The sequence below is a fragment of the Euphorbia lathyris genome, chromosome 10, assembly GCF_963576675.1.
Source record: "Euphorbia lathyris chromosome 10, ddEupLath1.1, whole genome shotgun sequence".
NCBI lineage: Eukaryota > Viridiplantae > Streptophyta > Magnoliopsida > Malpighiales > Euphorbiaceae > Euphorbia > Euphorbia lathyris.
Window position 1 is genome coordinate 10,119,176 of NC_088919.1, and position 24,489 is coordinate 10,143,664.

Genomic DNA, 24,489 nt, shown 5'->3' on the forward strand with positions numbered 1-24,489 from the left:
GGGACGAAATGAACAACGGAGGAGAAGAAAAGGTTGAGAGACCCAACATCCTTATATGACCTTTAACCGCGAGACGGTCCGCTACCCGATTATGCTCCCTATAAATATGGCCGAAGCTAAGAAAATCAAAGGAAGAGCCAATCCTTCTAATACATTTGATTAAATTTTAGCTATTCAAGCAAATAGCATTATTCTCCGATATCATTTTGACCGCTTCAAGGTTATTAGACTCCACCAAAAGCTTCTTCACCCCCAGATTTTTAGCTAGCCTAAGACCAGAAAAATCCCCCCAAAGCTCTGCAGAAAAGGACGATCCCATGCCCAAATTCTGAGAGAAATCAGAAACCCAACCACCACCATCATCTCTCAGAACCCCTCCCGCGGCAATTCTCCCATCCTTTAGACAAGAACCATCAGTGTTTAGCTTAACCACACCTTCACTCGGCCTACACCGGCCTAAGAGATGGACCTCTTTCCTCTGAACAGCCCTAGCCAAGGGATCCTCAACAAAGCTATCAACCAAGGTGCAAATCTTTTTGGAAAAGAAATAAAAAACATTAGGCAAAACAACCGTTTCTCCTCCAAAAATCTCCTCATTTCTCCATTTCCAAATCTGATGGCAAACCACCACAAATAAGAGAACACCATGCTTCAAATCAGCCAAAAGTTTCCCATTAATCCCATCCACAAGCCAATCAAGCTCAGAGTGGGCTAAAAATGTAGACAACACCTTTATAGGGAGAACTTTCCTCCAAACCTCTTTACTTTTGGCACAATCTCTGAGAGCATGGCACAAAGTTTCTTCATGACCTCTGCATCTGCCACAAGCTCCAGACTCCACCAAATGCCTCCTTTTCCTATCAGAATTAGTAAGCAACCTATTTTTAACCCCTAGCCACATGAAGCTTCTAATATGGTAAGGCACTTTTAAGGCCCAAATCGTCTTCCACACCTCTGGGTGCGAAGTATCCAACTCCTGATAGAACACCTGAAAAGCTGATTTACAAGAAAAGGCCCCGTTGTTCGTCAAAGACCAACAGTAACTATCCCTGTCTTCCTCCTTACTACTAATCTGAACTCCTCTAATTCTCAGGAGCGATTCCAGACTGATGTAAGAATCAAACTTAGACCAAATCCACTCACCCTCAGAATCCACTACATCTGCAATCCTCCAGTTCTAAATTTCTAAAGGCAGTAAAGACTCACAAACCTCCAATAAAGGCTTTTTACCAATCCAAATATCATTCCAGAAGCTGATGGATCTACCATTCCCCAAATTCGACCCAATCCCTGAGCAAAATTCAGCAAAAACCGCACTAAGGCCTTTCTAAAGAAAGGAACAATTAACCACTCTATTCTTAGGACCCCAAAAACCTTATCTTTTCTATATTTACCGCATAATAATTGAACCCAAAGAGCTGAAGGAAGTTGCCACATTCGCCACAGAAGTTTCATTAATAAAACTTTATTATTATCTCTGGCTTTTCTAATGCCGAGACCTCCTATATCCTTAGGTTGACAAACCTCATTCCAAGGAACTAGGTGAATCTTCCTCCCCTCCTCAGCTTCTCCCCACAGGAACCGACGATTAATTTTATCAAGATCATTGAGAACAGGCTCAGGAAGATGACAAGCCTGCATAATGTGATTAGGAGTCGCACAATTGACAGACTGAACCAAAGTAAGGCGGCCTGAAAGAGAGAGAGAGAGTCTTAGCTTTTCAAATGGCACACTTCTTATTGGTTTTATCCAAAGTATCCTTAAAAGATGCTTTCGAAACTCTTTCACTATGGAGGGGAATTCCCAGATACTTCCCCAGAGAATTAGTCAGAGGAATTCCAGACAAATCACTCAACCTTTTGTAGGCTCTCTGGTTCATATTCTTAGAACACATCATCTCGGACTTCTGGATATTAAGCTTTTGACCAGAGGCAGTACAGAAACAATCAAGAATGTCCATAATCACACTTAACTGCTCCTCATTACCTTCTAGAAAGATCAAAACATCATCTACAAAGAACAAGTGAGTAACTTGGGGACATAATTTATTGATGGCCACCGGGTGGAATTTCCCATTGCCAACAATATCATGGATAAGGTGAGTCAATCTTTCCATTGCAATAACAAATAAGAAAGGGCTCATTGGGTCCCCTTAACGGATACCCCGGTAAGGAGAAAATTCCTCCGACATATCCCCATTGATCAAAACTTGAAAAACAGGAGAAGAGATACAAACCTTAATTAAACTCCTCCAATTGTCCGGGATCCTTGCTCTCTTCAGACTCTCAAGAAGGAAACTCCAGTTTATGTGATCATAAGCTTTCTCCAGATCCAACTTAAGATCCACAATACATCTCTTCCCCTTTTTGATTTTCATAGAGTGGACCATCTCTTGGGCAATGACCATATTATCCATCATTTGTCTACCAGGAACAAAGCTTCCCTGATTCTGGCTAATGATATCAGGAAGAATACAACGGAGTCTATTGGCCACAATTTTAGTAATAGCTTTATAGAGAACATTACAAAGACTAATAGGCCTCATTTGTAAGAAAGAAGAAGGCTTCTCAACTTTAGGAATCAGAACTAGAAGAGTTCTGTTCACAAGCCCAATATCCTGAGAGCCATTCAAAACACCTTTAATAAAGCTATAAATGCCTTCCTTCACAACCTTCCAGTGTTTATGATAAAAAACAGCAGGCAGACCATCAACCCCAGGAGCTTTAGTAGCCCCAATACTAAAAATAGCTTGATCAATTTCTTTATGGGAAATAGGGTGGAAGGCTTCCAGAATTCTATCCTCTCCCACCATGGGAAAGCTAGCAACAGTCTGAGCCTTATCCAGATCAACATGGTCCTCTTTAAAAAGGTCTTTATAGAAGTTAAGGGCCAAGTGACGAATATCTTCATCCTCATAGACCCAATCTCCATTAGAGTCTTTAATAGCATCAATCCTATTGTTCTGTCTTCTAATAACAGTAGAGAGATGAAAATACCTGGTATTCCGATCCCCATCTTTGATCCAGGCTTTCCTAGATTTCTGAAACCAACGTAGCTCTTCCTGTCTAAGCACAGCTTCCAACTCCTTCTGAAGGGTTCTGAGGAGACCATCCAAACTGTGATCGAAACTAACCTCCAACCTACGATGAATGCCCTAAATTCTACTCAATAATTTATTCTTTCTCCTGATAATATGACCAAAGACGTTTTTATTCCACCCCAAAACATTCTTTCTGAAGCCCTCAGCAGCTTGTAAGACATTAGAGTGAGGCTTTCAATTGTCTTGAACGAAGTCTTTAAACTCAGGATGAGATTCCCAAGCCACCTGATACCTAAAAGGTCTCTCCCCCCTAGGCCGATTGCCTCTCACCAGCCTGACTAAGATAGGACAGTGATCCGAATGCCGGAAGGGAAGATTTAACACAGACACTTCAGGAAATCTAGTTTGAGTTGAAACATTAGCATAAACTTTGTCCAAACGAATAAAGGTACTGTTGCACTTCCAAGTGAACTTATGACCAGCGGCACCCAGATCAAAAAAGCCCACATAAATCCATACTATGCTTATGATTGAGGCAACGATTAACATAGTGATGCGCACCCCCTCTCTGATCACTCATAAGGGCAATATCATTACAATCACCAGCCACAAACCAAGATTCAGTAATACTAACACTCATAGAGTAAAGAACCTCCCAAAGCCGTTTCCGATTAGCCAGGACAGGATCAACATACACCAAGGTAATAAAGAAAGGTTTATTACCAGAAAAGCTCACTTTACTATGAATAAATTGTTTATCCATACTAATAATATCGAAATGAACTCGATCTGGCTTCCAGAAAAGCCAAATCCCACCAGCCCGGCCAGTAGCCTCCGATCTAACACAATTCCAGTTCCTAAACTTTTTAACCACCTCATCTGCTTTAACTCCACTAATCTTAGTTTCCATTAAAATAAAACAAGAAGGATTAAACTGTTTAATTAAATCTTTAACATAGATACGGGTAGCCTTGCTAGCCGCTCCTCTAACATTCCAAACCAACAAATCCATAGAAGGGAGGACAAACTGACCCCACCCACAACCCTAAACCAGGTATTTATTAGGGGCTCCTGAGAGCCTCGCCGAGGTACCAACAGGTCCCCTCTTATCCGACAAAACCATAAAATTATAGACAATTTTTTGCTTACCCATAGGCTTTTTCATACTAATTTTGTTAACACCCATAGCCTTCCCAATACTAGGTTCACCACATTAATTAGGAATACTAACCTTATTTAACTTCACCTTCCCTTGAGAAGCCTGAGCTTGGGATCCAAACTGGGCTTCACCTTTGGAAACAAAAAGGGGATTAATAGTCATTCACATTATTTGATGGATCAGCAGATTCTAAGCTTGGCATGCTTTGCTTAATGTGTTCGTCAGCCTGGTCAGATTCTTGGACCTCCTCAATAGTCAGAGCCCCAAATTTGGACCCTGAAGTGATGCCCGAAGCAACCCTAGAATCCACCCTAATTTTTGGGCTAGGCTTCTCCTTGACAACAGGATTAGCAATGGGATGGGTCAGAGTAGACTCGATATTAATGTCAGGGGGACGATTCTGTACAACAGATGGACGTGTCCTTCGTCTAGCCGATCTCTTAGCAACCATCTAGGGGCCAAAATTCCCCCCATCTCCTTGGATCCCTTCAGCTATTCCATTAACACCCTCAATTACCTCCTCTAACACCTTCTCCCTCTTGGGGGCAACCCTCATAAGTATGACCATACATACCACATTCAAAACAAATATTATGTAAACCTTCATACTCAATAAAGTAAACCTTATTATGAACACAGAATTTTGACAGAAGAGGTTTGGCAAGATCAATATCAATACATACTCTTGCAAACTTACCTCTAATAGCTCCAATGGTAGTTTTATCCACATGGTGAACCTTCCAACAAAACCGCCTATCTTATTAAGAAAACTTTCACTATAATATTCGATAGGTAGGCCCGGGAACCTAACCCATGTCAAAATCCTGTTTACCGAGCAATCATGAGGATTAAAATTAGGAACCCAAGGCCTTAAGGCCAGAACATGATTAGAAATAATGTACGGACCCCCATTAATCACAGTGTTATAATCCTCAACCCGAGTAAATTTAATGACATAGTAGTCATTTTCTAAATCAGTAATACTGAATTTCCCTTTCTTTGCCCACTGAGCTTGGATCCTCTGAGCGAAATAGTTAAAACTAATTCTTTTCCCAAGCACCGTTACTATTAATTAAATCCTCCACTTATCCCTAAGTGCCCGCTTGTCAGCTGAGGAAAGCCGGATCACAGGACAAAGCAGATCATCTTGATCACCATCCTCTTCGTCTGACTCAGAATAAACTTCTTCCGACTCCCCCTCCATCAAAACTTCATCCATACAAGGCTCCTCCTCAACCACACCCATCACCGTATCTTTCCATGAAGTTTTCCCTATTCCAAGATTAGAATTTAATTTATTTGCCAACTCTCCAATAGGATTGAGAGATCCATTCACACCAACCCGAGTTTTGGAGGAAACCGCGTTCCCCTGAGCCTGACCACCACTAACATCTTCTAACCTACCCGAATCCCCTTCACCCGCCTGGATCTGACCCACGGCTGCCTTTCCCACCGCGGCAGCCTCAGCCCGTGCCAAATCAACCCTACCCGCAAAATCACCGCCCTCTTGGATCTCACCGGCGCCCAAACCCATCCCCACACCCTCATAAGCCTCTGTCGCGCCTCCCGCCTGCGGCGGCCCTTTGCCTCGTTCATCACTCGACAGCCCCGCCCCCATCGAACGCCCCTCTTCCCCTTGCTACACCGGTCGGTGGCCCAGCGCCCCCCTACCCGCCAGCGCTCCACCACGCCCCACGACCTCCGATCTCCCACCTCCCCTATCGCCTTCCCCCTCCGAGCCGCACACCCCTTCCACGCCGAAACCCCCTTCCTGCTCCGCCCTAGCCGCCGCATCCCCATCACCACAAACCGCCGCCCCCTTTCCCTAGATCTATCTCTCACCCTCTTCACCATGAAACCCTAGCAGAGAGAATTTCTTTGGACTTATTACTATAAATAAAAAAAATCTAAGATTGTTTTTCTTTTTATTCTATTTTTCTTTTGAGATAAAAGCAAATATGGGTATAACGATTCAAGCGAGGTGTATAGTTATGGGTGTTTGTTTCAACTTTTTGAAGCATCGTTTTGGTGTAAAATTACTTTTAGCTTTTAAAATTAAGGATAAAATCATATTATTTTACATATTAAAAATAAAATTACTCATATAAACGTTAGGTATTTTTTACCTTATCCAAAAAAAAAAAAATACTTTTGTTCCATATAACAAGAAAGGAAATTAAATTAATACTAAAATAAAAAGGAAAGAAAATTAATAAAATAATTAAGTTGAGGGTTTGGAGATTAGCTTCTTGGAGTTGAAAAAACAGAACCAATCAGAAAATGCCAAATTGACAATTTATATAATTAAATTATTAAAATATAAATTAAAAAACAGCTCCTGATTTACCTCTCTACCTGGATGTTCTTCCCTCACTTCTTCATTTCTCTCTCCATTTCTGCAACCTCCGAGATACAGCAAACCCTAATTTCAAATCGCCGAATCTTTCTTCTCATCATCACATGAAGTGATCAGGTACTTACAATTCAATTCAATTCAATTTCTATCTTCCCGTATCTATGCACTTTCCCCCTAGTTATTTTCAATCTGCTCAAATTTGGTTTCAACTCTGCTAGATTTGCATAATTCAATTGAATCCAGCTTCAAACATTGTAGATTGATGTTTAATTTTATCTTATTCCATGTCTCCGATCGTGATTCTTATGGAATTCCAGGAATTTTGATTAGCTTACATGATCTTTTAACTGGTGAACGGGTTTGTGCATGTTGTCTGTTTAGGAGTTCTATCCTTGGTTTTGATTTTGTTTTTGTGTTTTGCCTGCAAATTCAATTGAATTTTAATGTTAGAAGCTGTTTGTTTCCCGAGAAATTACCAGAATTTTGACCTTTGCGTTGTGTTTTTGATAGTTTTGTTTCGTTTGATGAACTCTAGCAATCATGTTGGTGGCTGATTGTTTGTACCAATTCAGTTTAAGTAAAAACGTTTCCTAGGGTTTAGGAAGATTCATTTTCTTGCTACAATCTGATTTGGACCAGAACAGACAGTTCTTATATTTGAATTATGATCTGATCTTAATGAAATTGCCGAATTGATATTTTTCCTTATACTTCTAGATAAGCTAGGTTAATTATGTGCAATTTTCGATCTGGATTAGGGTTTGATGGTTGGTTTGACACTGAATTTCTTTTTGTTGATTTATATCTCAAAGAAATTGCTGAATTGATCTTTTTCCTTATATTTCTAGATAAGTTAGGTCGATTATGCTCAATTTTCGATCTGGATTAGGGTTTGATGGTAGGTTTGACACTGAATTTCTTTTTGTTGATTTAGATTAATACAATTGAAGTCATTTTGACAATTTGAAGTAACTTTTTGTAAATAATTGAATTTAGAAGAGGAGGAATGGAGGCTAATTTATGTGACATCGGCCATTTGGATGCCGATGTACTTTTGCCGCCTCGGAAGCGCCTTCTTGCTGGATTTAAGAAACAGAATTCTGATGGCGACACAACTTTAACACCTCCTGGGATTCCTTCCTCTTCATCCTCAGCATCTCCGTCTTGTCCGTCTTGGTCACCGTCTTCTCCAGCTCCCCATTCTCCTTCTTCAAGTGAATATCAAGCCCGTCTCAACAATCTGTTGAGTTCTCATCTTAACAATAACCATAATCTTTCGCCTGAGCAGATTGTGCAGGCCTCAAAATCAGCAGCTGATGCTGCTCTAAAGGCTGCAGAAGCAGCAAGAGCTGCTGCCCAAGAAAAGGCTATTTTAGCAGCAAAAGCTGTGACAGCTGCTAAAACCGCTTTATCCTTAGTCGCCTCTTTTCCCGAAGAAGCAGCAGCTAGCAAGGAGAGGAATTTAAGGAAGAATAAACTAAAGAAACATGTTCAGTTGCAGCTTTTGTACAAGAAGCACCAACCCATCGAGAATTTTAGAGATGATGACGAAGAGTTAGCTCGGAAGTTGCATCGTGTTATAAACAGTTCCCCTAGAATTTCAAAGAATTCGTCAAGTCCCGATTGCAAGGGTCACAAAAATAAGAAGCTTAAAAGCTCATCAACTTCTGAAAGAACCCGGACTTCCAACGGAAGTATAGCAGTTGGAGGTGAACCATCTTCCATGTGCAATGATGAGCATACACCAGCAGCAGAATTGGATTCTGAAGGCTCCATTGGGGAGGTATGCACAAGCAGGGCAGATGAGAAGATATCCAAACATGAAAAATTATCCCGATTAGAGGTTAATAACGGAGAAGCAGAATCAAGTCACACCAAGGAGAAAATCTCGATAGATGCAGGTTCGCCGAGTAAAAGAAAGGGAAGACTGAAACTAAAGAAGTTGCCTTTAAGCATATGTAGCTCTAGAGATCAAGCAAACCCAAAAGATGATACTATACCCAGAAACACTCCATTGACAGATAAGAACACGGGCAATCATCCGATCGGTCTGTTTTCGAAGGAGCCTTCTGCTGATAATGTGATACCAATTGACGTTTCATCGGTGAGAAAATGCCAAGAGTTGAAGTCAGCAGCAGCATGTGTGAAACAGAATAAGGTTATTCAGTCATGAGAATCATCATCAAATCCAGATTGGACTTTCATACAAGTTCATAGCTGAGGTAGGTTTCGTGTTGCTTAATTTCGTTTTTTTTTTAATTTTATATATAGAAACGGCTTTATTTAATTTGTTCATCTTTTGTTTTGTGATGAAGTTGAACTGTTTAAAAAATGTATATTTAAAAAAGTTCAATTGCTTGTTGGCAAATTAGTGATTCAAAAGTCATTCAATTTTCTCTCCAGAAAAGGAGATGATTTTCCTAAAGAAATACATCAAAACTTTAGCTTACTTTCTCTACATTAAATTAAAATCAGTCATTATTTATTATTATTATTATTAGTGGATTCGACTTTGCAAACGGAATGACGAGATGGGGATTCCCCGATTAGAATCCCCATGGGGTGGGGATGTGGATTGTCTTGTCCCCTGCTAGCGGGATAGATATCCCCGTTTTCTGGGGATCTCCGTACCCGTCCCGATATGCCTCACCTACAGATTTTCCAATTAATTCGCATTTATTTTTTGTTGTTTTAGTTATTTATTTTTTTGTCATTCTTCTTAAAGTTATTAGATTAGGATAATTTTATTCTTTCTTTTCACTATTCAATTCAATCTTTTTTTTTTTTATCGTTATATTATGCCAAATGCTAAGAAAATGGATAAAAAATTCGAATAAATTATATATATATAACAAAATGGAACGGGGACTCCGTGGGGACAAGGATAGGGACAAAATTTCCCTATTTAGGATTTGGGGATGGGAAATTCCTGATAGGTCAGGGAGCAGGGATGGACAATATAATCCCCACCCCATCCTATCCGTTTACATCCCTAACTCAATTCGAGGTTGATCATTCACAATTAGAGTATATTGCATATGTTAATACTCTATTTTCCTGATAAATTTACCAAGGTTTTCTTGTAATAAAGGTTCACCTTTTATTAATTTATTTTGATTTTAGTTTCAATGGTTAATTGGAAAAAGAGAAATTTATACCGTTGACACTATATGAAGTTAGGTTTTTTTTTAAAAGAAAATTCACTGTAATTTATGTGTTTAACAGAGGATAGGAATGCATCAGTTGTCTCTGAACTTGTTCAGAAAATTCGATTGACCCTCTAAACTTATATGGTATTTCATTAGTTTTTTAAATTTTCTTAAAATGTCATGATTAAATCTCTAAATCTATAAAAACGTCATAAGAATGTACAAAATTAAAAGTTAATTCGTTTTAAAGACTCAAAATCACGAATTAGGAATTTATTTTTTGAGTTTTAAATTTTTATGGATTTAGACAAATTGAAATATATATTACTTGTCACTGTAAGCAAGTTCAAAGTGTTACAAATCACTTTAAACAATCTAAGTGATCAATTTATTATTTTAAGCAAATTGAAAGGCTAATAAAACACTATGTAAATTCAGGAGGCTAATTAAGCACTTTAGATAAGTTCAAGAACAACTAAATGTAAGCCAAAAAAAAAATATCATTGTAAAAAATTTATACTTATTTTTTGAAGTCCGAATACTTAACTTTCATTTAATGTTAGACGTTAATTGGGTGGATAATTAGATTTGTATTTTTGTGTTTGCTGATAATTTTTTTATTATGAATGCAATTAAAATATGTATTATACCATGTAAAACTAATAATATAAAAATTTTGATATAAAAAATCATGTATATATGTAACATGTAAAGAGTTTTTTAAGGTAAAATTAGAGGTTTGAGCCACTTTAGAGATTTTGACTAGTTAAATATCTAACAATGGTGTTTGGTGAATGGAGGTTTGAAAGAACTTATTGAGTTCAAAAAACTAATTTTGAAAAAGCTCTGAGCTTTTTGAATTAACTTATTGCCCCGTCTTTTTTAAAGGACATTTTTACCCCTATTTACTACCCTCTAATCCCAAATAAAGACTTTACCATATCCTTGTTTGTCATTTTACACAAACAACTATTAACAATTAGTTAACTTTTACCAAACAAGTTTATATAATCAACTAGTCAAATCAGCTAACCAAATAGGTAATCAGCTAATAGCTAATGTAATCAGCTATCAGCTAACAGCTATTTGCCAAACAGGATCATATCCTTGAAAACATGGGAATAACAACATTTAAATAATAATATCATTTATCAACATTCATTTCGTTCCACTTATAGTTTGTAAGAAATTGTTGGAGGCTTTTAATAATAATCATGTTATATTTGTTAGTCGTTTTGCGAACAGAATTGCTCATAGTATTGCCAGAGTAGCTTGTTCTTTGTCCGAATATAAGGAATGGTATTAAAGCCTTCGTATTTTATTGTTCTTGTTTTGTATGCGAAATAATAATATCATTGAAACAACTCAAACAAGTAAAATATAATGTACATAAGTAATATAGTTCACTGAAAACTATGAAATAAAATAATGTTCTTAAAATGTTAAACAGTAACATGAAAACAAATAGATAACACAATTAATAAAAAATATTTAAAAATAATAAACACAATTTACCCAAATATTCAAAAGAAAATTATAATAAAGTAAAAAAAAAACGTTTTTTTTGTTTTGACTGCCGCTCATACAACATTTAGGCGGACTCTTGGTACCCCTAGGTGGTAAAAAAAATGGCAAGTGGACCAAAAAAGGACCAAGTAGCCTAGGCGAAAAAAATTAAAACAAATTCTTGATTTTGAGAGGCTCCCTTGTTTTTAACACTGGAGATTTACATTTATTTGCACGTTGGCATGTCTCAGAACTGTCCCTAGACATGGACAGGAAAGGCACTTGCCCAGAACTCGAGGGATGGAGAGACTCAGAAATATTTTTTCAAAAACAAAAAATAATAATATAAAAACTAAATCTTTAGAAATGCAACAGTTACGAAAATAATTGTTGCATATTTTATCTCACGTTTTTAAAGAAAGCAAACAATGTTTTTTAAACAACCGTTTTGAAATGTACCCTATTATGATATCTAACCGATAAGGAATCTATGGACGTTATATGCAATTGGTGAGAAACTGAAACACAGTTGTGCTCGTTTGACTCTTGTGGATCCTTTGTATTTCTGCTTCGTATAATCCCATATATCCTTAATCGTTTCTTTAATGATAATGGTCTCTATAATGGTCCGATTAATAGCTTAGAACAAGTAATTCCTAGCTTTCAAATCTTTCAGGTTTTAGTCTGCAATGGACTTTCATTTAGTCTTATAAGTTTCTTCAAACAAAGAAAATTTCCCATAAGCATGAACCAATTATCATAATAGACAGTGATGAATATAGGATTATTCGGTTGGGGGATCGATTTTACATGTGCGTTCGTAAAAAAAATCTTTTGCTAAATCAAACTTGCTCGATTTTCTTTTGTATATACACGTCTTATAATTTGAATAGTCAAGAACCAATTTTTAAGTATTAATATACAATTTCTCAAAATTTAGCTAGATTTTGTTTAAGAGTCCTAACATGTAAAAAATTGGATTTAGGAAGGGCCAAATAGGTAAAAAAAAAATAAAAATTTTGATTTGAGAGGGTCTATCAAGCCAAAAAAATTAATAATTTGGATTTGCAGAGGGCCTAACATGTCAAAAAAAATTAGAAATTTGGATTTAGGGAGGCCTAACAGGCTTAAAAAATTTAGAAATTTAGATTTAAAGAGACCTAACAGGCTCAAAAAAAATTAAAAATTTGGATTTAAAGAGTACCTAATAGGCCCAAAATATTGAAATATTGAATTTTGGGCAAATCTAACATATAATGGGCCATTTTGGGGGGTTATTTCAACACCCCGATATTTTTTTTGAGACAAGGGACCGAAATTATCCGGAGTCAAGGTGGTTCCGGTGGCCGAAGGGACCCGTACCCCTCTAAGCCCCTGTCTGTTCTTCTGGTAATGGACATCAATCTTACAAGTTTGAACGAAGTTTTCAAAAACAATAAGCCTTACATTTAGATAGAGATTTTATATGATTGAGACTTTGCATTTTCCTCCGACCATCCAAAACATAACTATTTATAAATTTTTTTTATCAATATTAAGTCTAATACATTAATATTGTTATACTAAGAAAAATACATTAGTATTGTTCAAACCTTGCACTAATATTGATCAAATCAATAATGTTAGTGCAAATTATGGTTGTAATACGAATTATGGTCGTAGAAGATTGGAATTCAACTATTTTTATCTTTAAAATTTGAATTACTTTGATTTGACATCTTTTTTTTATAATTACATTTTAATAAAGTTTAATTTTTAATTTTCAAATTTTACGTAAATTTTATGTTGTATGCTACTCAACTTGCGTAACTATTTTTAAAATTTTAGATTAAACTAAATTAATTAAAACTTATAAAATTATAAATATTAATTTATTTTTTTATTTTAACTAGTTAGTATGTGTTAAAACCGAAAACCGGACCGAACCGACCGAAATAATCGGTTTGGTTCGGTTCGATTTACTAATATTATTCGGTTCGGTTCGGTTCTTATTATAGACGTTATTCGATTTTCGGTTATTTCGGTTTGGTTCGGTTTTTAGACCAAACCGACCGATGAACACCCCTAGTTCGGTCAACCTGGTTCAATCGAATCTGGTAGATAGGTCAATTTGTAGATGTATAAAAGAAAGTATACTTGAGACTCATTTGAAACTCAGTGACTCGGACGGTTAAAACTATTGAATCGAAAATCCGGTCTCAAGTTTTCGAGTTTCAACGGATATAAATTATAGAGTTTATTTATTATTTATTTGAAAAATAAAATAAATAATTAATGTTAATTGATGATACATAATTAGTAATTAATTTATTTTGAATGAGTGTTTGACTAAGTCGTTGTGATGTATATGGAATTCATTAAATTTAGGTTTAATATATTATTTGACTTCTGAACTGGTCTAAAAAGCTTGATTGGCCTCTAAACTTTCAAAATATTTCGATAGCCCCTAAACTTATATAAAATATTCAGTTAGCCTCTTGAACTTGTGTAAAATATAATTAATTGATCATTCGGTTGTAAAAAAGTAAGTTAAATGCGGAATATGTATTCCACTTGTCTTAGAATGTTATTACATAATTCAAGAATAGAACAAAAATGAAGTTATTACTTGCTCAACTATAAACCTTGTATTCTCTAATATTACAACCTCAATACTCCGATCTTGATTGTTTTAATTTTTTTTGTAAGATGCGTGCAATACATTTTCCGTATTTAACTTATTTTTTTTTTGCAACCGAGTGACCAATTGATTACATTTTATGTAAATTCAGGGAGCTAACCGAATATTTTATGTAAGTTCAAGGAGCTATCAGGACATTTTAAAAATTTAGAGGACCAATCAAACTTTTTGAATAAATTTAGAGGGGCAAATGATGTATTAACCCTTAAATTCATAAATACTCACAGTTTTGAAACCTTCAGATAATTAAATATTACTTAATTATTAATTAATGGAGTCAATGGTTTATTGGTAAATTAATCATTGTGATATAAAGAAATTCATTAAAATATAAATTTATTATGCTCAGAATTTCGGATTTAAATATTGGTGCTTAATATATTTTTAGAGGAACAAAGTTAAATTTGATCCTAACATTTCTTGTGAAATCGCATATTTGTTCTTATTATACAAAATGATTTAAGGCCTAATAAATTATCGCTACTAGAATTTGTTCAAAATAGTAGATTGACTTTTTGAACTTTGTAAGTATCTCATCAACTCCTTAAACTTTTTTATTTCATATTACCAGCTTTCTAAACTTGTCCATAAAAATAGATTAGCTTTCTGAACTTTGTAAGTGTCTCACCAACTCTCTAAACTTGTTTATTCTGTAACAACTAAATACAAAAACTTGTTAAATCTAAATTCTAAAAATATATTTTCATCTATTCGAGAGGTAATTTTTTCGGTTCTCCTACCTTTCGACATATTATAAGAGTTAGTTGCAGGTTTGAGAGATTGAATGAGTAAGGATCGAGAGTTAGTATTATGATTTTTGTATTTAGTTGTTACAGAATAAACAAGTTTGAGGAATTGGTGAGATACTTGCAAAGTTCAGGGAGCTAATCTACTTTTATGGACAAGTTTAGGGAGCTGATGATATGAAATAAGCAAGTTTATGGAGCTGGTGAGACACTTGCAAAGTTCAGAGAGCCAATCTACTATTTTGGACAAGTTCAGGGAGCTGGTGATGTATTAGGCCATGATTTAAATTTAACCCTAACGTTTTTAAGAAAAATCAACTTTAGTCATACGTTATGGAAATTTTGAAAAAGTTGGTTTAACTATCACATTAGAACTTTCAAACATCAATCATGTCTAAGATATTTAATGTGTTACAATACAATTACAAAAAAAATGTTAAAAGGCTAGTAACAACTAAGGGTCTGCTTGGATTGAGGTTAGTGGAGGTTAATTAAACGGATATTATTTGTGTAACCTTGCTTGGGAAGGAGTTTAAATGAAGGTTATTTTTCTAACCTTGCTTAACCTTGCTTGGGAAGGAGTTTAAGTTTAAATGAGAGTTAAATGAGGGTTAAATGGAGGTTCAAAAACCTCCAATTTCAGTCCCACCAAATTGGTGGGATCTGGAGGTTCTCTAATCTCCCCTCCCTTCCCTTCCCCTCCCTTTAATTAACCTCCCCTCCCTTCCCTTCCCCTCCCTTCCCCTCCCTTTAATGAACCTTAGGAAACTTTCATCCAAGCAGACCCTAAAGGGGTGTTTGATAGCCCATTTTCATGTTTCTGTTTGTTTTTTCACTTTAAAAATGAGAGTTTTAGGTGTTTGGTTAGTAACTCATGTTTGTCTTTTATCCCTGAAAAGTAGCTATTTATAAAAACAGAGAATCCTTGCTTTTTTGGAAAAACAGTTTTTTTTTCAATAGCAAACATCAGGTAAAACAAATGGGGCCTTAATCTACCACATATAAGTTAATCACAATTTTTTTTCTAAGCGCGTAAAATGTTAATGTGTTATTAACGTAGTTCCAAAATAACCAACAAAAAATGTATGAAGCTGCTTCACTTTATCGACAAACTTGTTTGGAAGGTCTAATGTAAGAGTTAAATAATAGTGATCCAAATGTTTGATAATATTAGAATTAAATTTAAATCATTTCATACATTATACGTTATGATTAAATCTGCACTTTTTAAAAAACGTCTGAAACAATATAGTTTACCTCTAAAAGCCATTATCCTTATTGAAGTCCAACCAAACCAAAATTAGTTCTCAAATTCACTCCGACCTACCTAATAGCAAATACAACCCAATTATATATTAAAATTAGATTCTTCATATATTTTGGATATATAGAGTTTCTTGAGAATTAGTTATCAAACCCGGATCGGGCTGACTAGTTCAACCGGCTAAATCGAGAACTATCCAAGTCTCTGGCTTAGGTCACACTGATCTTCTCAATTCTCAACAAACCGGACTGAACCAGACTCAATAGTCCAATAAAAAGCAAAGTGTGAAATATGTCATGTTGAAAATACAATGGAGATCGATAGAAAATATATATTGTTTAATGAATTTCCCTCAATTAGGTTTGAACATAAAGCTTTGTATATGCAGGGGAATACATGAGTTGGAGTTTAACTAAATTAACAACACGTAATATAGATAAATATAAACACTAACTATTAAATAACTTTAAATAAGCCTAATATTATCTGTTAGTATTTCAGGATAGCTAAAGAGATAATTAACAATAATTATCTCCAACACCCTCCCTCAAGCCGATAGCGAGAGCGAATCAAAAGGCGAGAGCAAAGCAAAACGAACTGAGCTCTTGCAAGCGACTTGATTAAGGTATCCGTAACTTGATTAGTCGGAATGAAGCGGATGTTGTGGTCAAGTCATGGACGGGCTGAAAGCTCTTATCAGTGAATTGAAGAAGAAGACATGTTTTTCTAACTCTAGTGTTGTCGATGATGATTTACTTGAAGAGGTAAGCATAAGACGTATTTTGAAGTGGATTGATCGGAACTTGGAGGGATAAAGAAAATGCTAATATAAATAAATAAAAAACAATGGATAGATAGCAGAATTGGGAAAAGAAAAAGGAAGAAATAAGATTGATAAGAAGAAATTAGAGAATTTGAATTATAAATAATTAAAAGAAAAGAGAAATTATAATTGTAAAGAAAAAGAAAAGATATATATTGTAAAACGGTTGGAATGAGCAAACAAAATCGGTGAATATCAGAAGAAAAAGAAAAACAAGTGATAATAGAAAGTGAGGAAGCAGAAGTTAACAAGGGCAATGTAAAAAAAAAATTAAGACGAGGAAATAGAAACGTAAACTCAAAATCCGAATATGAAAATTGAAGATTTATAAGAAACAAAAAAAGAGAGGAAAAAGTAGATAGGTTTAGAGGCTCAAATTTACATCTCGTGGGAGGATTTTACACATGAAGTAAGAGTTGAAACTGACTACAAATTAGAAATCTGAGGCTCCCAGTTAAAATCAAAGGGCAAGGCTTGGAAAAATTCAAACTTGTTGAAACACCTTTCCACATAATTTTGATTTGACAAAATTGTTTAAGTATAATTAAAAACATATTCTAAACACACTAAGTTTAAATGCTTTGATTTATACTACTAATGTGTTTGTTCAATGTTGAGTTAAATTGTTTATAAGATACAAAGTTTAAAAGGCCCAAAGCCCAAGTCAAACAGATTAAGGCAACTCGGCCCGCGTATGTCAAAACGTTGTCGTTATGGACAAAACGCAACTCAGCGGAAGAAGGATCTAGAAGACCTTCAGGGAACAACTTCGGGACGAAGCTGCTGAGTTGATTCGACAAACCGTACAAGACATCAGCTGGCTAAGAACAACTTCCAGACAAAGTATTTCCACTTTGGGTAAAGTTCAGAAGACACAGTATGCTGTCTGTTTGACATTACCATAAATGGAGAGACACTCTGTCGAGCTGACCAAAAGCTGACCGAGGACAGAAGATACTCAAATTTGATTGGCCGAGAGCTCTGAGCAAGTCAGGATGACAACGACAGGAAGTTGTTTCCCTCCAACGGTTATTTCGAAATTCGAAATGACCGACACCTCAGACGTCTCTATAAATAGTGCCATCAGTTGCTTCATTCAATACAGAACTTGATCAAGCCATTACGCTGACCAAATTTCTACGCAAAGTTCTGCAAGTAAAAAGCAAAGCAATCTTACACTAGATTTCATATCTTTTGTGTAAAAGTCTAGAGTGATTATTCAATCATCTAAGGTGTCTTAGCAATCATTGTTTAGGACAAACACTTATCATTTCTAGAGATTAGAAAGGAGAGGCTGAGTACTCGGTTATAGTACTCAGCAAGAGATTAGGATTGAGTAGAGGTATAGAGGAAGGTACTCTTGTTATACTCAGTTGCTAAGATTGTAAAAGGTTTGATGCTCTACCGTTAAAGAGCTCAGTAGAGAATTCAAAATCTCGGAACGTGTTCCGGGGACAGGACGTAGGCTTGGAGGCCGAACCTGGATAAATCTGCTGAGTAACATATTTCTAACCTTAAACTCCTTTATATATTTATTGCTTGCTTAAACAAAAACTGACCAAGTAAAAAGGTCAAGCTGAGTTGTGCGCATTGAATATCTGAGCTCAGGAATAGACTCCAAGTGCTATCTCCTGACTCAAGTAAAGAAACTGACCTAGTCACTAGTTGACTAAGCCAGTATCTTGCTATTCACTCAGCGCCGCTGTCCAAACCTTTTTCTCACGAAAAAGAAGTCAGCCCTAGCTTAAAATTTTTAAATAGTTCCTAACCCCCCCTTGGAACTATACTTGTAACGTTATAAGGGACCAACAAGTGGTATCAGAGCTTAAAAGCTCACTGTAAAAGGTTTAACCACCTTGAGCTGATCCCCACTATGGGCAAAAACAGCACTCGGTTTCTCCCAGGAAACCAAAGAACTCAGATCTTACCTGAGGGGCTGTCCATTACTCGGCCTCCCCTATTCTTCGGGTCTAACTATAACTTCTGGAAGAATAGGATGACAAATTTCATTCAGGCTACAAACATGAGTGCCTGGCTATCCATAGTCCAAGGCCCATTTGTACCTGTCGAAGTTGTGGCTGGCCAAACAGTTGTTAAAGCTGAGGCCAAATGGACAGAGGATGATCTCAAGAAGCTACAAAATCATGCTTCGGCTATAAATATGCTTCACTGTGCGCTCAATGCTGCAGAATATAATAAAATCTCAGGTTGTGAGTCGGCGCAAGAGATCTGGAAGAAGCTGGAGGTCACCTACGAGGGAACCAATAAAGTAAAGGAGTCCAAGGTGAACCAGCAGATGAGACTGTACGAGCTGTTCGAAATGAACAATGATGAGGGTATATCTGACATGAATGCAAGGTTTACCAACATCATCAATGAGCTCAAGAGACTTGGGAAGATCTTCACTGAGGAAGAACAAGTAAAAAAGATACTCAGGAGTCTTCCTAAAGACTGGCAAGCAAAGAAGACCGCTGTTGAGGAAGCTCAGGACTTAACCACCTACAAATATGATGAACTCATCGGCTCGTTGCTGACCCATGAGATATCAATGAAAAACTTCGAGGTGAAGGAAAAGTCTGAAGACAAGAAGCAGAAATCTCTTGTCATGAAAGCTGACTCCACTGATGGGAGCTCAACAGATGATGAAGAGATGGCTATGTTCACAAGGAAGATGAAAAGGCTGTTCAGGAAAAATGACAAATATTCTAAGAAGCCTTACAGAAAGTTTGATAAGAATAAAGCTGAGTCCAGCGACAGCAAATACAAGAAAGACAACTCAAAGCCCATTACATGCTTTGAATGTCATCAAACTGGCCATATAAAGTCAAGCTGCCCCACGCTGAGGAAAGATAAGAAGAACGGCAAAAAGGCAATGGTGGCTACATGGAATGACAGTGATGAGTCTTCATCAACAGAAGCTGAGGCCACCGAGTCAGCGAAGATATGCTTCATGGCTGACGAACTTGCTGAGCCGTGCGTCTCTGAGCATGCTGACCCCTCCGTTGCATCTGACGAGGAGGAGCAATCAAATGAGGTAATATCACTTTCCCAGCTCAGAAACGAAATGGGTAATGCCCTGAGTGATCTCTATACACTTGTCAAAAAGTGTAATAAGAAAATTAGAGCACTCAGCAGGCGCTGTGACGAGGTTGAAGAGGTCAAGCTAAGTGACCTCAAATACCTTCTTCAGGACAACTCAACTTTGCATGATAACATGAAAATCATACATGAGTCTGTCTCTGAAGTCCAATCAGATTCAAAGAAACTGAGAAAGGATGTCACAAATATCCAGAACCAACTAAAGGTTCAAAACAAAAGGAATATTCCTTTGAATGCTCAGTACCGAAGTACTGGTCAGCAGAGATGGAATCCCCAGCAGAATGTCCAGTGTGACTTCTGTGGGAAGAAAGGACACACCACTAAGATGTGCTAGCACGCTCAGCACTGGGGTGCTGACCAGTCAGTGAAAAATCCTAAACGAAAGGTCAGCTGTGATTTTTGTGGAAAGAATGGCCATACTGTCCATGTATGCCGCCATAAAATAAAATATGATGCTTTACCTGTTGAACCTAACAAGCAAGGACCCAAAAAGAATTGGGTACCTAAAAGTAACTAGTTACAATGCAGGTAAGCCTGAGGTGTGCTGAGAAGTCAAAGATGTGGTATATTGACAGCGCATGCTCGAGGCACATGACTGGTGATGAAACTCAGTTCATCACATTTGAGCGTAAACGAGGAGGAAGCGTAAGTTTTGGAGACAATAAAAAGGGTAAGATAGTAGGGTCAGGAACCATCGGAGGTAATCCTACTATTGAGTCAGTCTCCCTAGTCAGCGGACTCAAATATAACTTACTCAGCGTAGCTCAGCTATGTGATAATGGGAGAAAAGTTATATTTGATGCTACTGGATGTAAAATATACAAGGGAAAAACAAATGAGTTAATTTTAACTGCCCCTCGGATTGATAATGTCTTTATGCTAGACTTAGAGAAAAAGTTTTCAAAAACTGTATGCTTAGTTTCAAAGGAAGAAAATTCCTGGCTATGGCACATGAGACTTGGTCATGTAAGCATGGACCTCCTGGCCAAATTAGCAAGAAAGCAATTGGTTGAGGGACTAGATAGGGGTCAAAAACCCTATCTTTGGGTACGGTTTTAGGACGGATTTTAGCGTTATTTAGTTAATAAGCGAGCAATTCTCGCATTTAAATGCTTTTGTGTGAGTTAGTTAGAAATTGGAAACGTTTTATTTACTTTTCGTTGTTTAGGCTCGTTTTATGATCAATTTAGGCAAATACGGCCAAAATGGCATGCATATTATAATTCCGTTATCTTTTGAAACTAATTGATCCGTCAAAAGTCGCACCAAACGAAGCGTTTGCTCAAATAAGCGATTGGCGGGTCAATTTAGCCCTTGGACTAATGTTGTTTGGAGTTTATGTGCGTGTGCAGGTTAAAACATGATCAATTTCAGGCAAAAATCGAGTCTCGGGGACCCCCGGAAGTCGCTCGGCGAATAGAGCATCGGCACGCAGCCCGGGCGCTGCTCGGCGAGCAGCCCAGGCACTGCCCAGGCACCGCCCAGGCACTGTGCCTGCTCGCCGAGCAGGCCACCAGAGGCCTGCTCGGGCGAGTAGGATGCCTGCTCGCCGACCAGGCCGCCAGAGGCCTGCTCGCCGAGCAGGGCGCTGCTCGTCGCGAGTAGCCCTGCTCGCCGAGCAGCTCGCCCTGCTCGGCGAGCAGACCTGCGGGAATTGGTCAAAAAGACCAATTCTGCCCCCACGAAGCCACGATGGACCCCACGACTTCCTACACCAATAAGGACACAAAAATAGGTCAAAAAGAGGGCCGAGCCACGCCTATAAATAGAGTTTTTCCAATGTAAATTAGATATCTTTTATCTTTGTAATTTTCTTAGTTTTCCTCTTGAGAAATCCTCTCCACCTCCTCCATATCCTTCAAACCTCCATTGAAGACACCTCCGAAGCTCCGTTCACCGAGGATTGCTCAAGCTCCATCCTTAAGTCCTAGAAAGACGCCTGCATTGGTAGACAGGTTCCCTGAAAGAGATTTTTCTTCTTTTACATTCTGTCTAACCTCTGATACATGTTATGAATTCTAGGCTTATTGTAACTTCGTGACAATATTCTCCATCTTTGATATATTCAATTGTTTTAATGCTTTAATCTTTGTCTTACGCTTTGTCTGATTGGTTTAACTCATTCGATAATCCCAAAATCAAGTTGGCACATATTGCGAGCTGAATCTGACCTAGTCAGTGCCTATAGGATTGACGACCCTATAGAAGATTAAGCCCAAATTGCTGAGCCTTAGAGCTAGTTTCGACCTTACAAGGGAATCACGAACTAGGAACTTTAGGAGGATAGGTCGGGTTAATCGCCTCGGACACAAGTGACTTAGGTTTTAATTCAATTGCTTAAACATTCTATTTTCATTATCATCGTATCCCTTCATGTTCCTTCGGATAATTGCATTGGTAAAAGATCACTTAGGAGTAGTTTAAATTAATTAGGGGTAGAGTAACTTAATTAGGCGTAGAATAACTTAGTTAGAATCAGATAACTTAGCTAGGAATAGTATAATTCAACCTAGGAGTAGATTAACTTAGAAAAACCAACTCAAAACCCCCTAAGCCTAGATAACATCTGAAACCAAGTAACTCGATACTTGCAGAAATAAATCCTGTGGACGATAACCTGGACTTAACCAGAAATTTATTACTTGATAACGACGGGGTACACTTATCCCTTAGTGAGTTCTCATCTCTAACTTAGGTGAGGGCGCATCAAGTTTTTGGCGCCGTTGCCGGGGATTTATTTCTTTTGCAATATCGAACCAAAGGTCGATTTGTTAGTTTAGGCATTCCTTGTTATTATCCTTTGTTTATAATCGTTTATACTTGTTTATATATAATCCTTTATACTTTTCTTTTTGTGAATATTTGTTTTTAATTTTTATTGTTATTTCTAATGATTCTTCTTTTTTGAGAAAATGGCTAGAAACAATGGAAATAAGGAGTCTATTACGCATTTGCTTAACTTTCTATCTACTCACGAAGATCAAACTGACGATTTGTATGCCTCAATTAAAAATTTATGCATACAAAAAGGGATCCTAGTTGATTCAACCGCGGACGAATCAATTAAAGAACCCAATTTGGTAGGTCAGGTTGATAAGGTAATATCTTTTTCCATTAACAATGAAGAACTGATCCCTAATTATGAGAAACCAAAAGTTTCAATATTAATTGAGGAATCAGTTGAAATTGAGCCTCTAGAGAAGAATCCAAAAATAGAAGAGTTCGGTTTTGCTCCATGTCCAGAAGATTTCATTCTCTTCGATCTACCTAGAGAATAAAAAAGGGAGCAAACTAAACTTTTTCATAATTTATTTAAATTTGATCCTTTGTTTTTATTAAAATTCCTTGAAACTGATAATCCGTTTTGCAGGTACGGATTATTTATTCAGGAATTTGAATTCCTAACGCGAATGTCAGCATACACCTAAGCGTGAATTCTATGTCGAGCTCACCGACTATAACGTAGCGCTTCTTGGGAGGCAACCCAAGTTTTAATAAAACTTTTCAGGTTTATTTTATTTAGATTATACATTGATCTTTTAGTTTAGTCTTTTTAGTTTTCTTTTACGTTTTTTTAAAAAAAATGTTCGTTTAAAAAAAATAAAAAAATAAATATTTTTTTTAGTTGTTTAGCTTTATTTTATTTTATTTTATTTTATTTTTATTTTTATTTTAAAGTTTTCAGGTTTAAAATAAATTTAAAAAAAAAAAAGTATTTTTTTTGGCCCAGGAGGCCCAGCTCGCCGAGCTGGGCACTGCCGCCCAGCTCGACGAGCAAGGCCCTGCTCGTCGCGAGCTGGGCGCTGGCGCCCAGCCCGCCGCTGGGCACTGCGCCCAGCCCGCCGCTGGGCACTGCGCCCAGCCCGCCGCTGGGCACTGCTGCTCGGCCGCGATAAGCAAACTGTTCGAGATTTCTTCTCCATCCTAACTTTTTGCACTTGTACTTTATGGTTTGTGATGCAATGTTGGAACTTATCGCATATTTTTAGTGTGAGGAGGAGGGGTAGACAAACTTACAAAAAATTGTATAATTTTTAAATTTTTGTTGCGTCGTGGCTAGTTTAGTTTAGCGTTTTCGGGTTTTATTTATGTTCTCGCATGTTTAGGATCTAAAACCGTGAACCTCCTTCGAATCTAAACTTCGTTAGTTGCCCTTGAGGGCTGAGAACCGAATCTAAGATTGCATGACAACTAGTTTAGGTGTAGGACACAATCCTTGTATCTGTAAGAGCATGAGCTAAAGTTTGCATTTAGACCCTACTTTTGAAGAAATGCTAAAATCATTACTTAGGTAGATAACTTAAGAATTGAAGGCATGTGATGTTGAACTTGAGTTTGGGGAAAACTAGTAAACACAAAATTGAAACCCAAAGAATTGTGAGTTGAATTTGAGCCTAAGAGCGAACATCAAAAAGCTCTTTTTCTTGACATTTTTGTGTGAATGCTTTAACTTGTGGAAAGATTACAGATTTTGCAGCTAATACTGTGTTGAACCTACATGCAATGATTTGAAATGATAAACGATGAATCAGCCTCATTAGAATTAACCCTTTTTCTTTACCTTATTTTCTCTTTTTCATCCACTCTAGGAAGCCCCTTTGAGCCTATATTTTTGTAGTTGATAGATTTTTCTTTCGTTCTAACCTATTTTTGCAAACCACAACTTG

General features: G+C 37.0%; 1 protein-coding gene across 4 annotated transcripts; it reads left to right on the forward strand.

The window, feature by feature from the left end:
* The first annotated feature begins 6,539 nt into the window (after window positions 1–6,539).
* Window positions 6,540–9,004, forward strand: LOC136209570 (uncharacterized). Of its 4 annotated transcripts, XM_066001068.1 has the most exons (3): window positions 6,560–6,672; window positions 7,404–7,453; window positions 7,552–9,004. In XM_066001068.1, exon 3 carries the CDS (start codon window positions 7,562–7,564, stop codon window positions 8,726–8,728), a length of 1,167 nt encoding a protein of 388 aa, XP_065857140.1. In that variant the 5' UTR covers window positions 6,560–6,672; window positions 7,404–7,453; window positions 7,552–7,561; the 3' UTR covers window positions 8,729–9,004. The 4 variants fall into 4 exon arrangements, with proteins under 4 accessions (XP_065857139.1, XP_065857141.1, XP_065857140.1 ...); XM_066001067.1 differs by lacking the exon at window positions 7,404–7,453 and having other exon boundaries at window positions 6,540–6,672; XM_066001069.1 differs by lacking the exon at window positions 7,404–7,453 and having other exon boundaries at window positions 6,554–6,672; window positions 7,555–9,004.
* The last annotated feature ends 15,485 nt before the right edge of the window (window positions 9,005–24,489 follow it).

Excerpts from the sequence above, each read along its gene's own strand:
- LOC136209570 (XM_066001067.1), top strand. The coding sequence starts at position 7,562 with ATGGAGGCTAATTTATGTGACATCGGCCATTTGGATGCCGATGTACTT.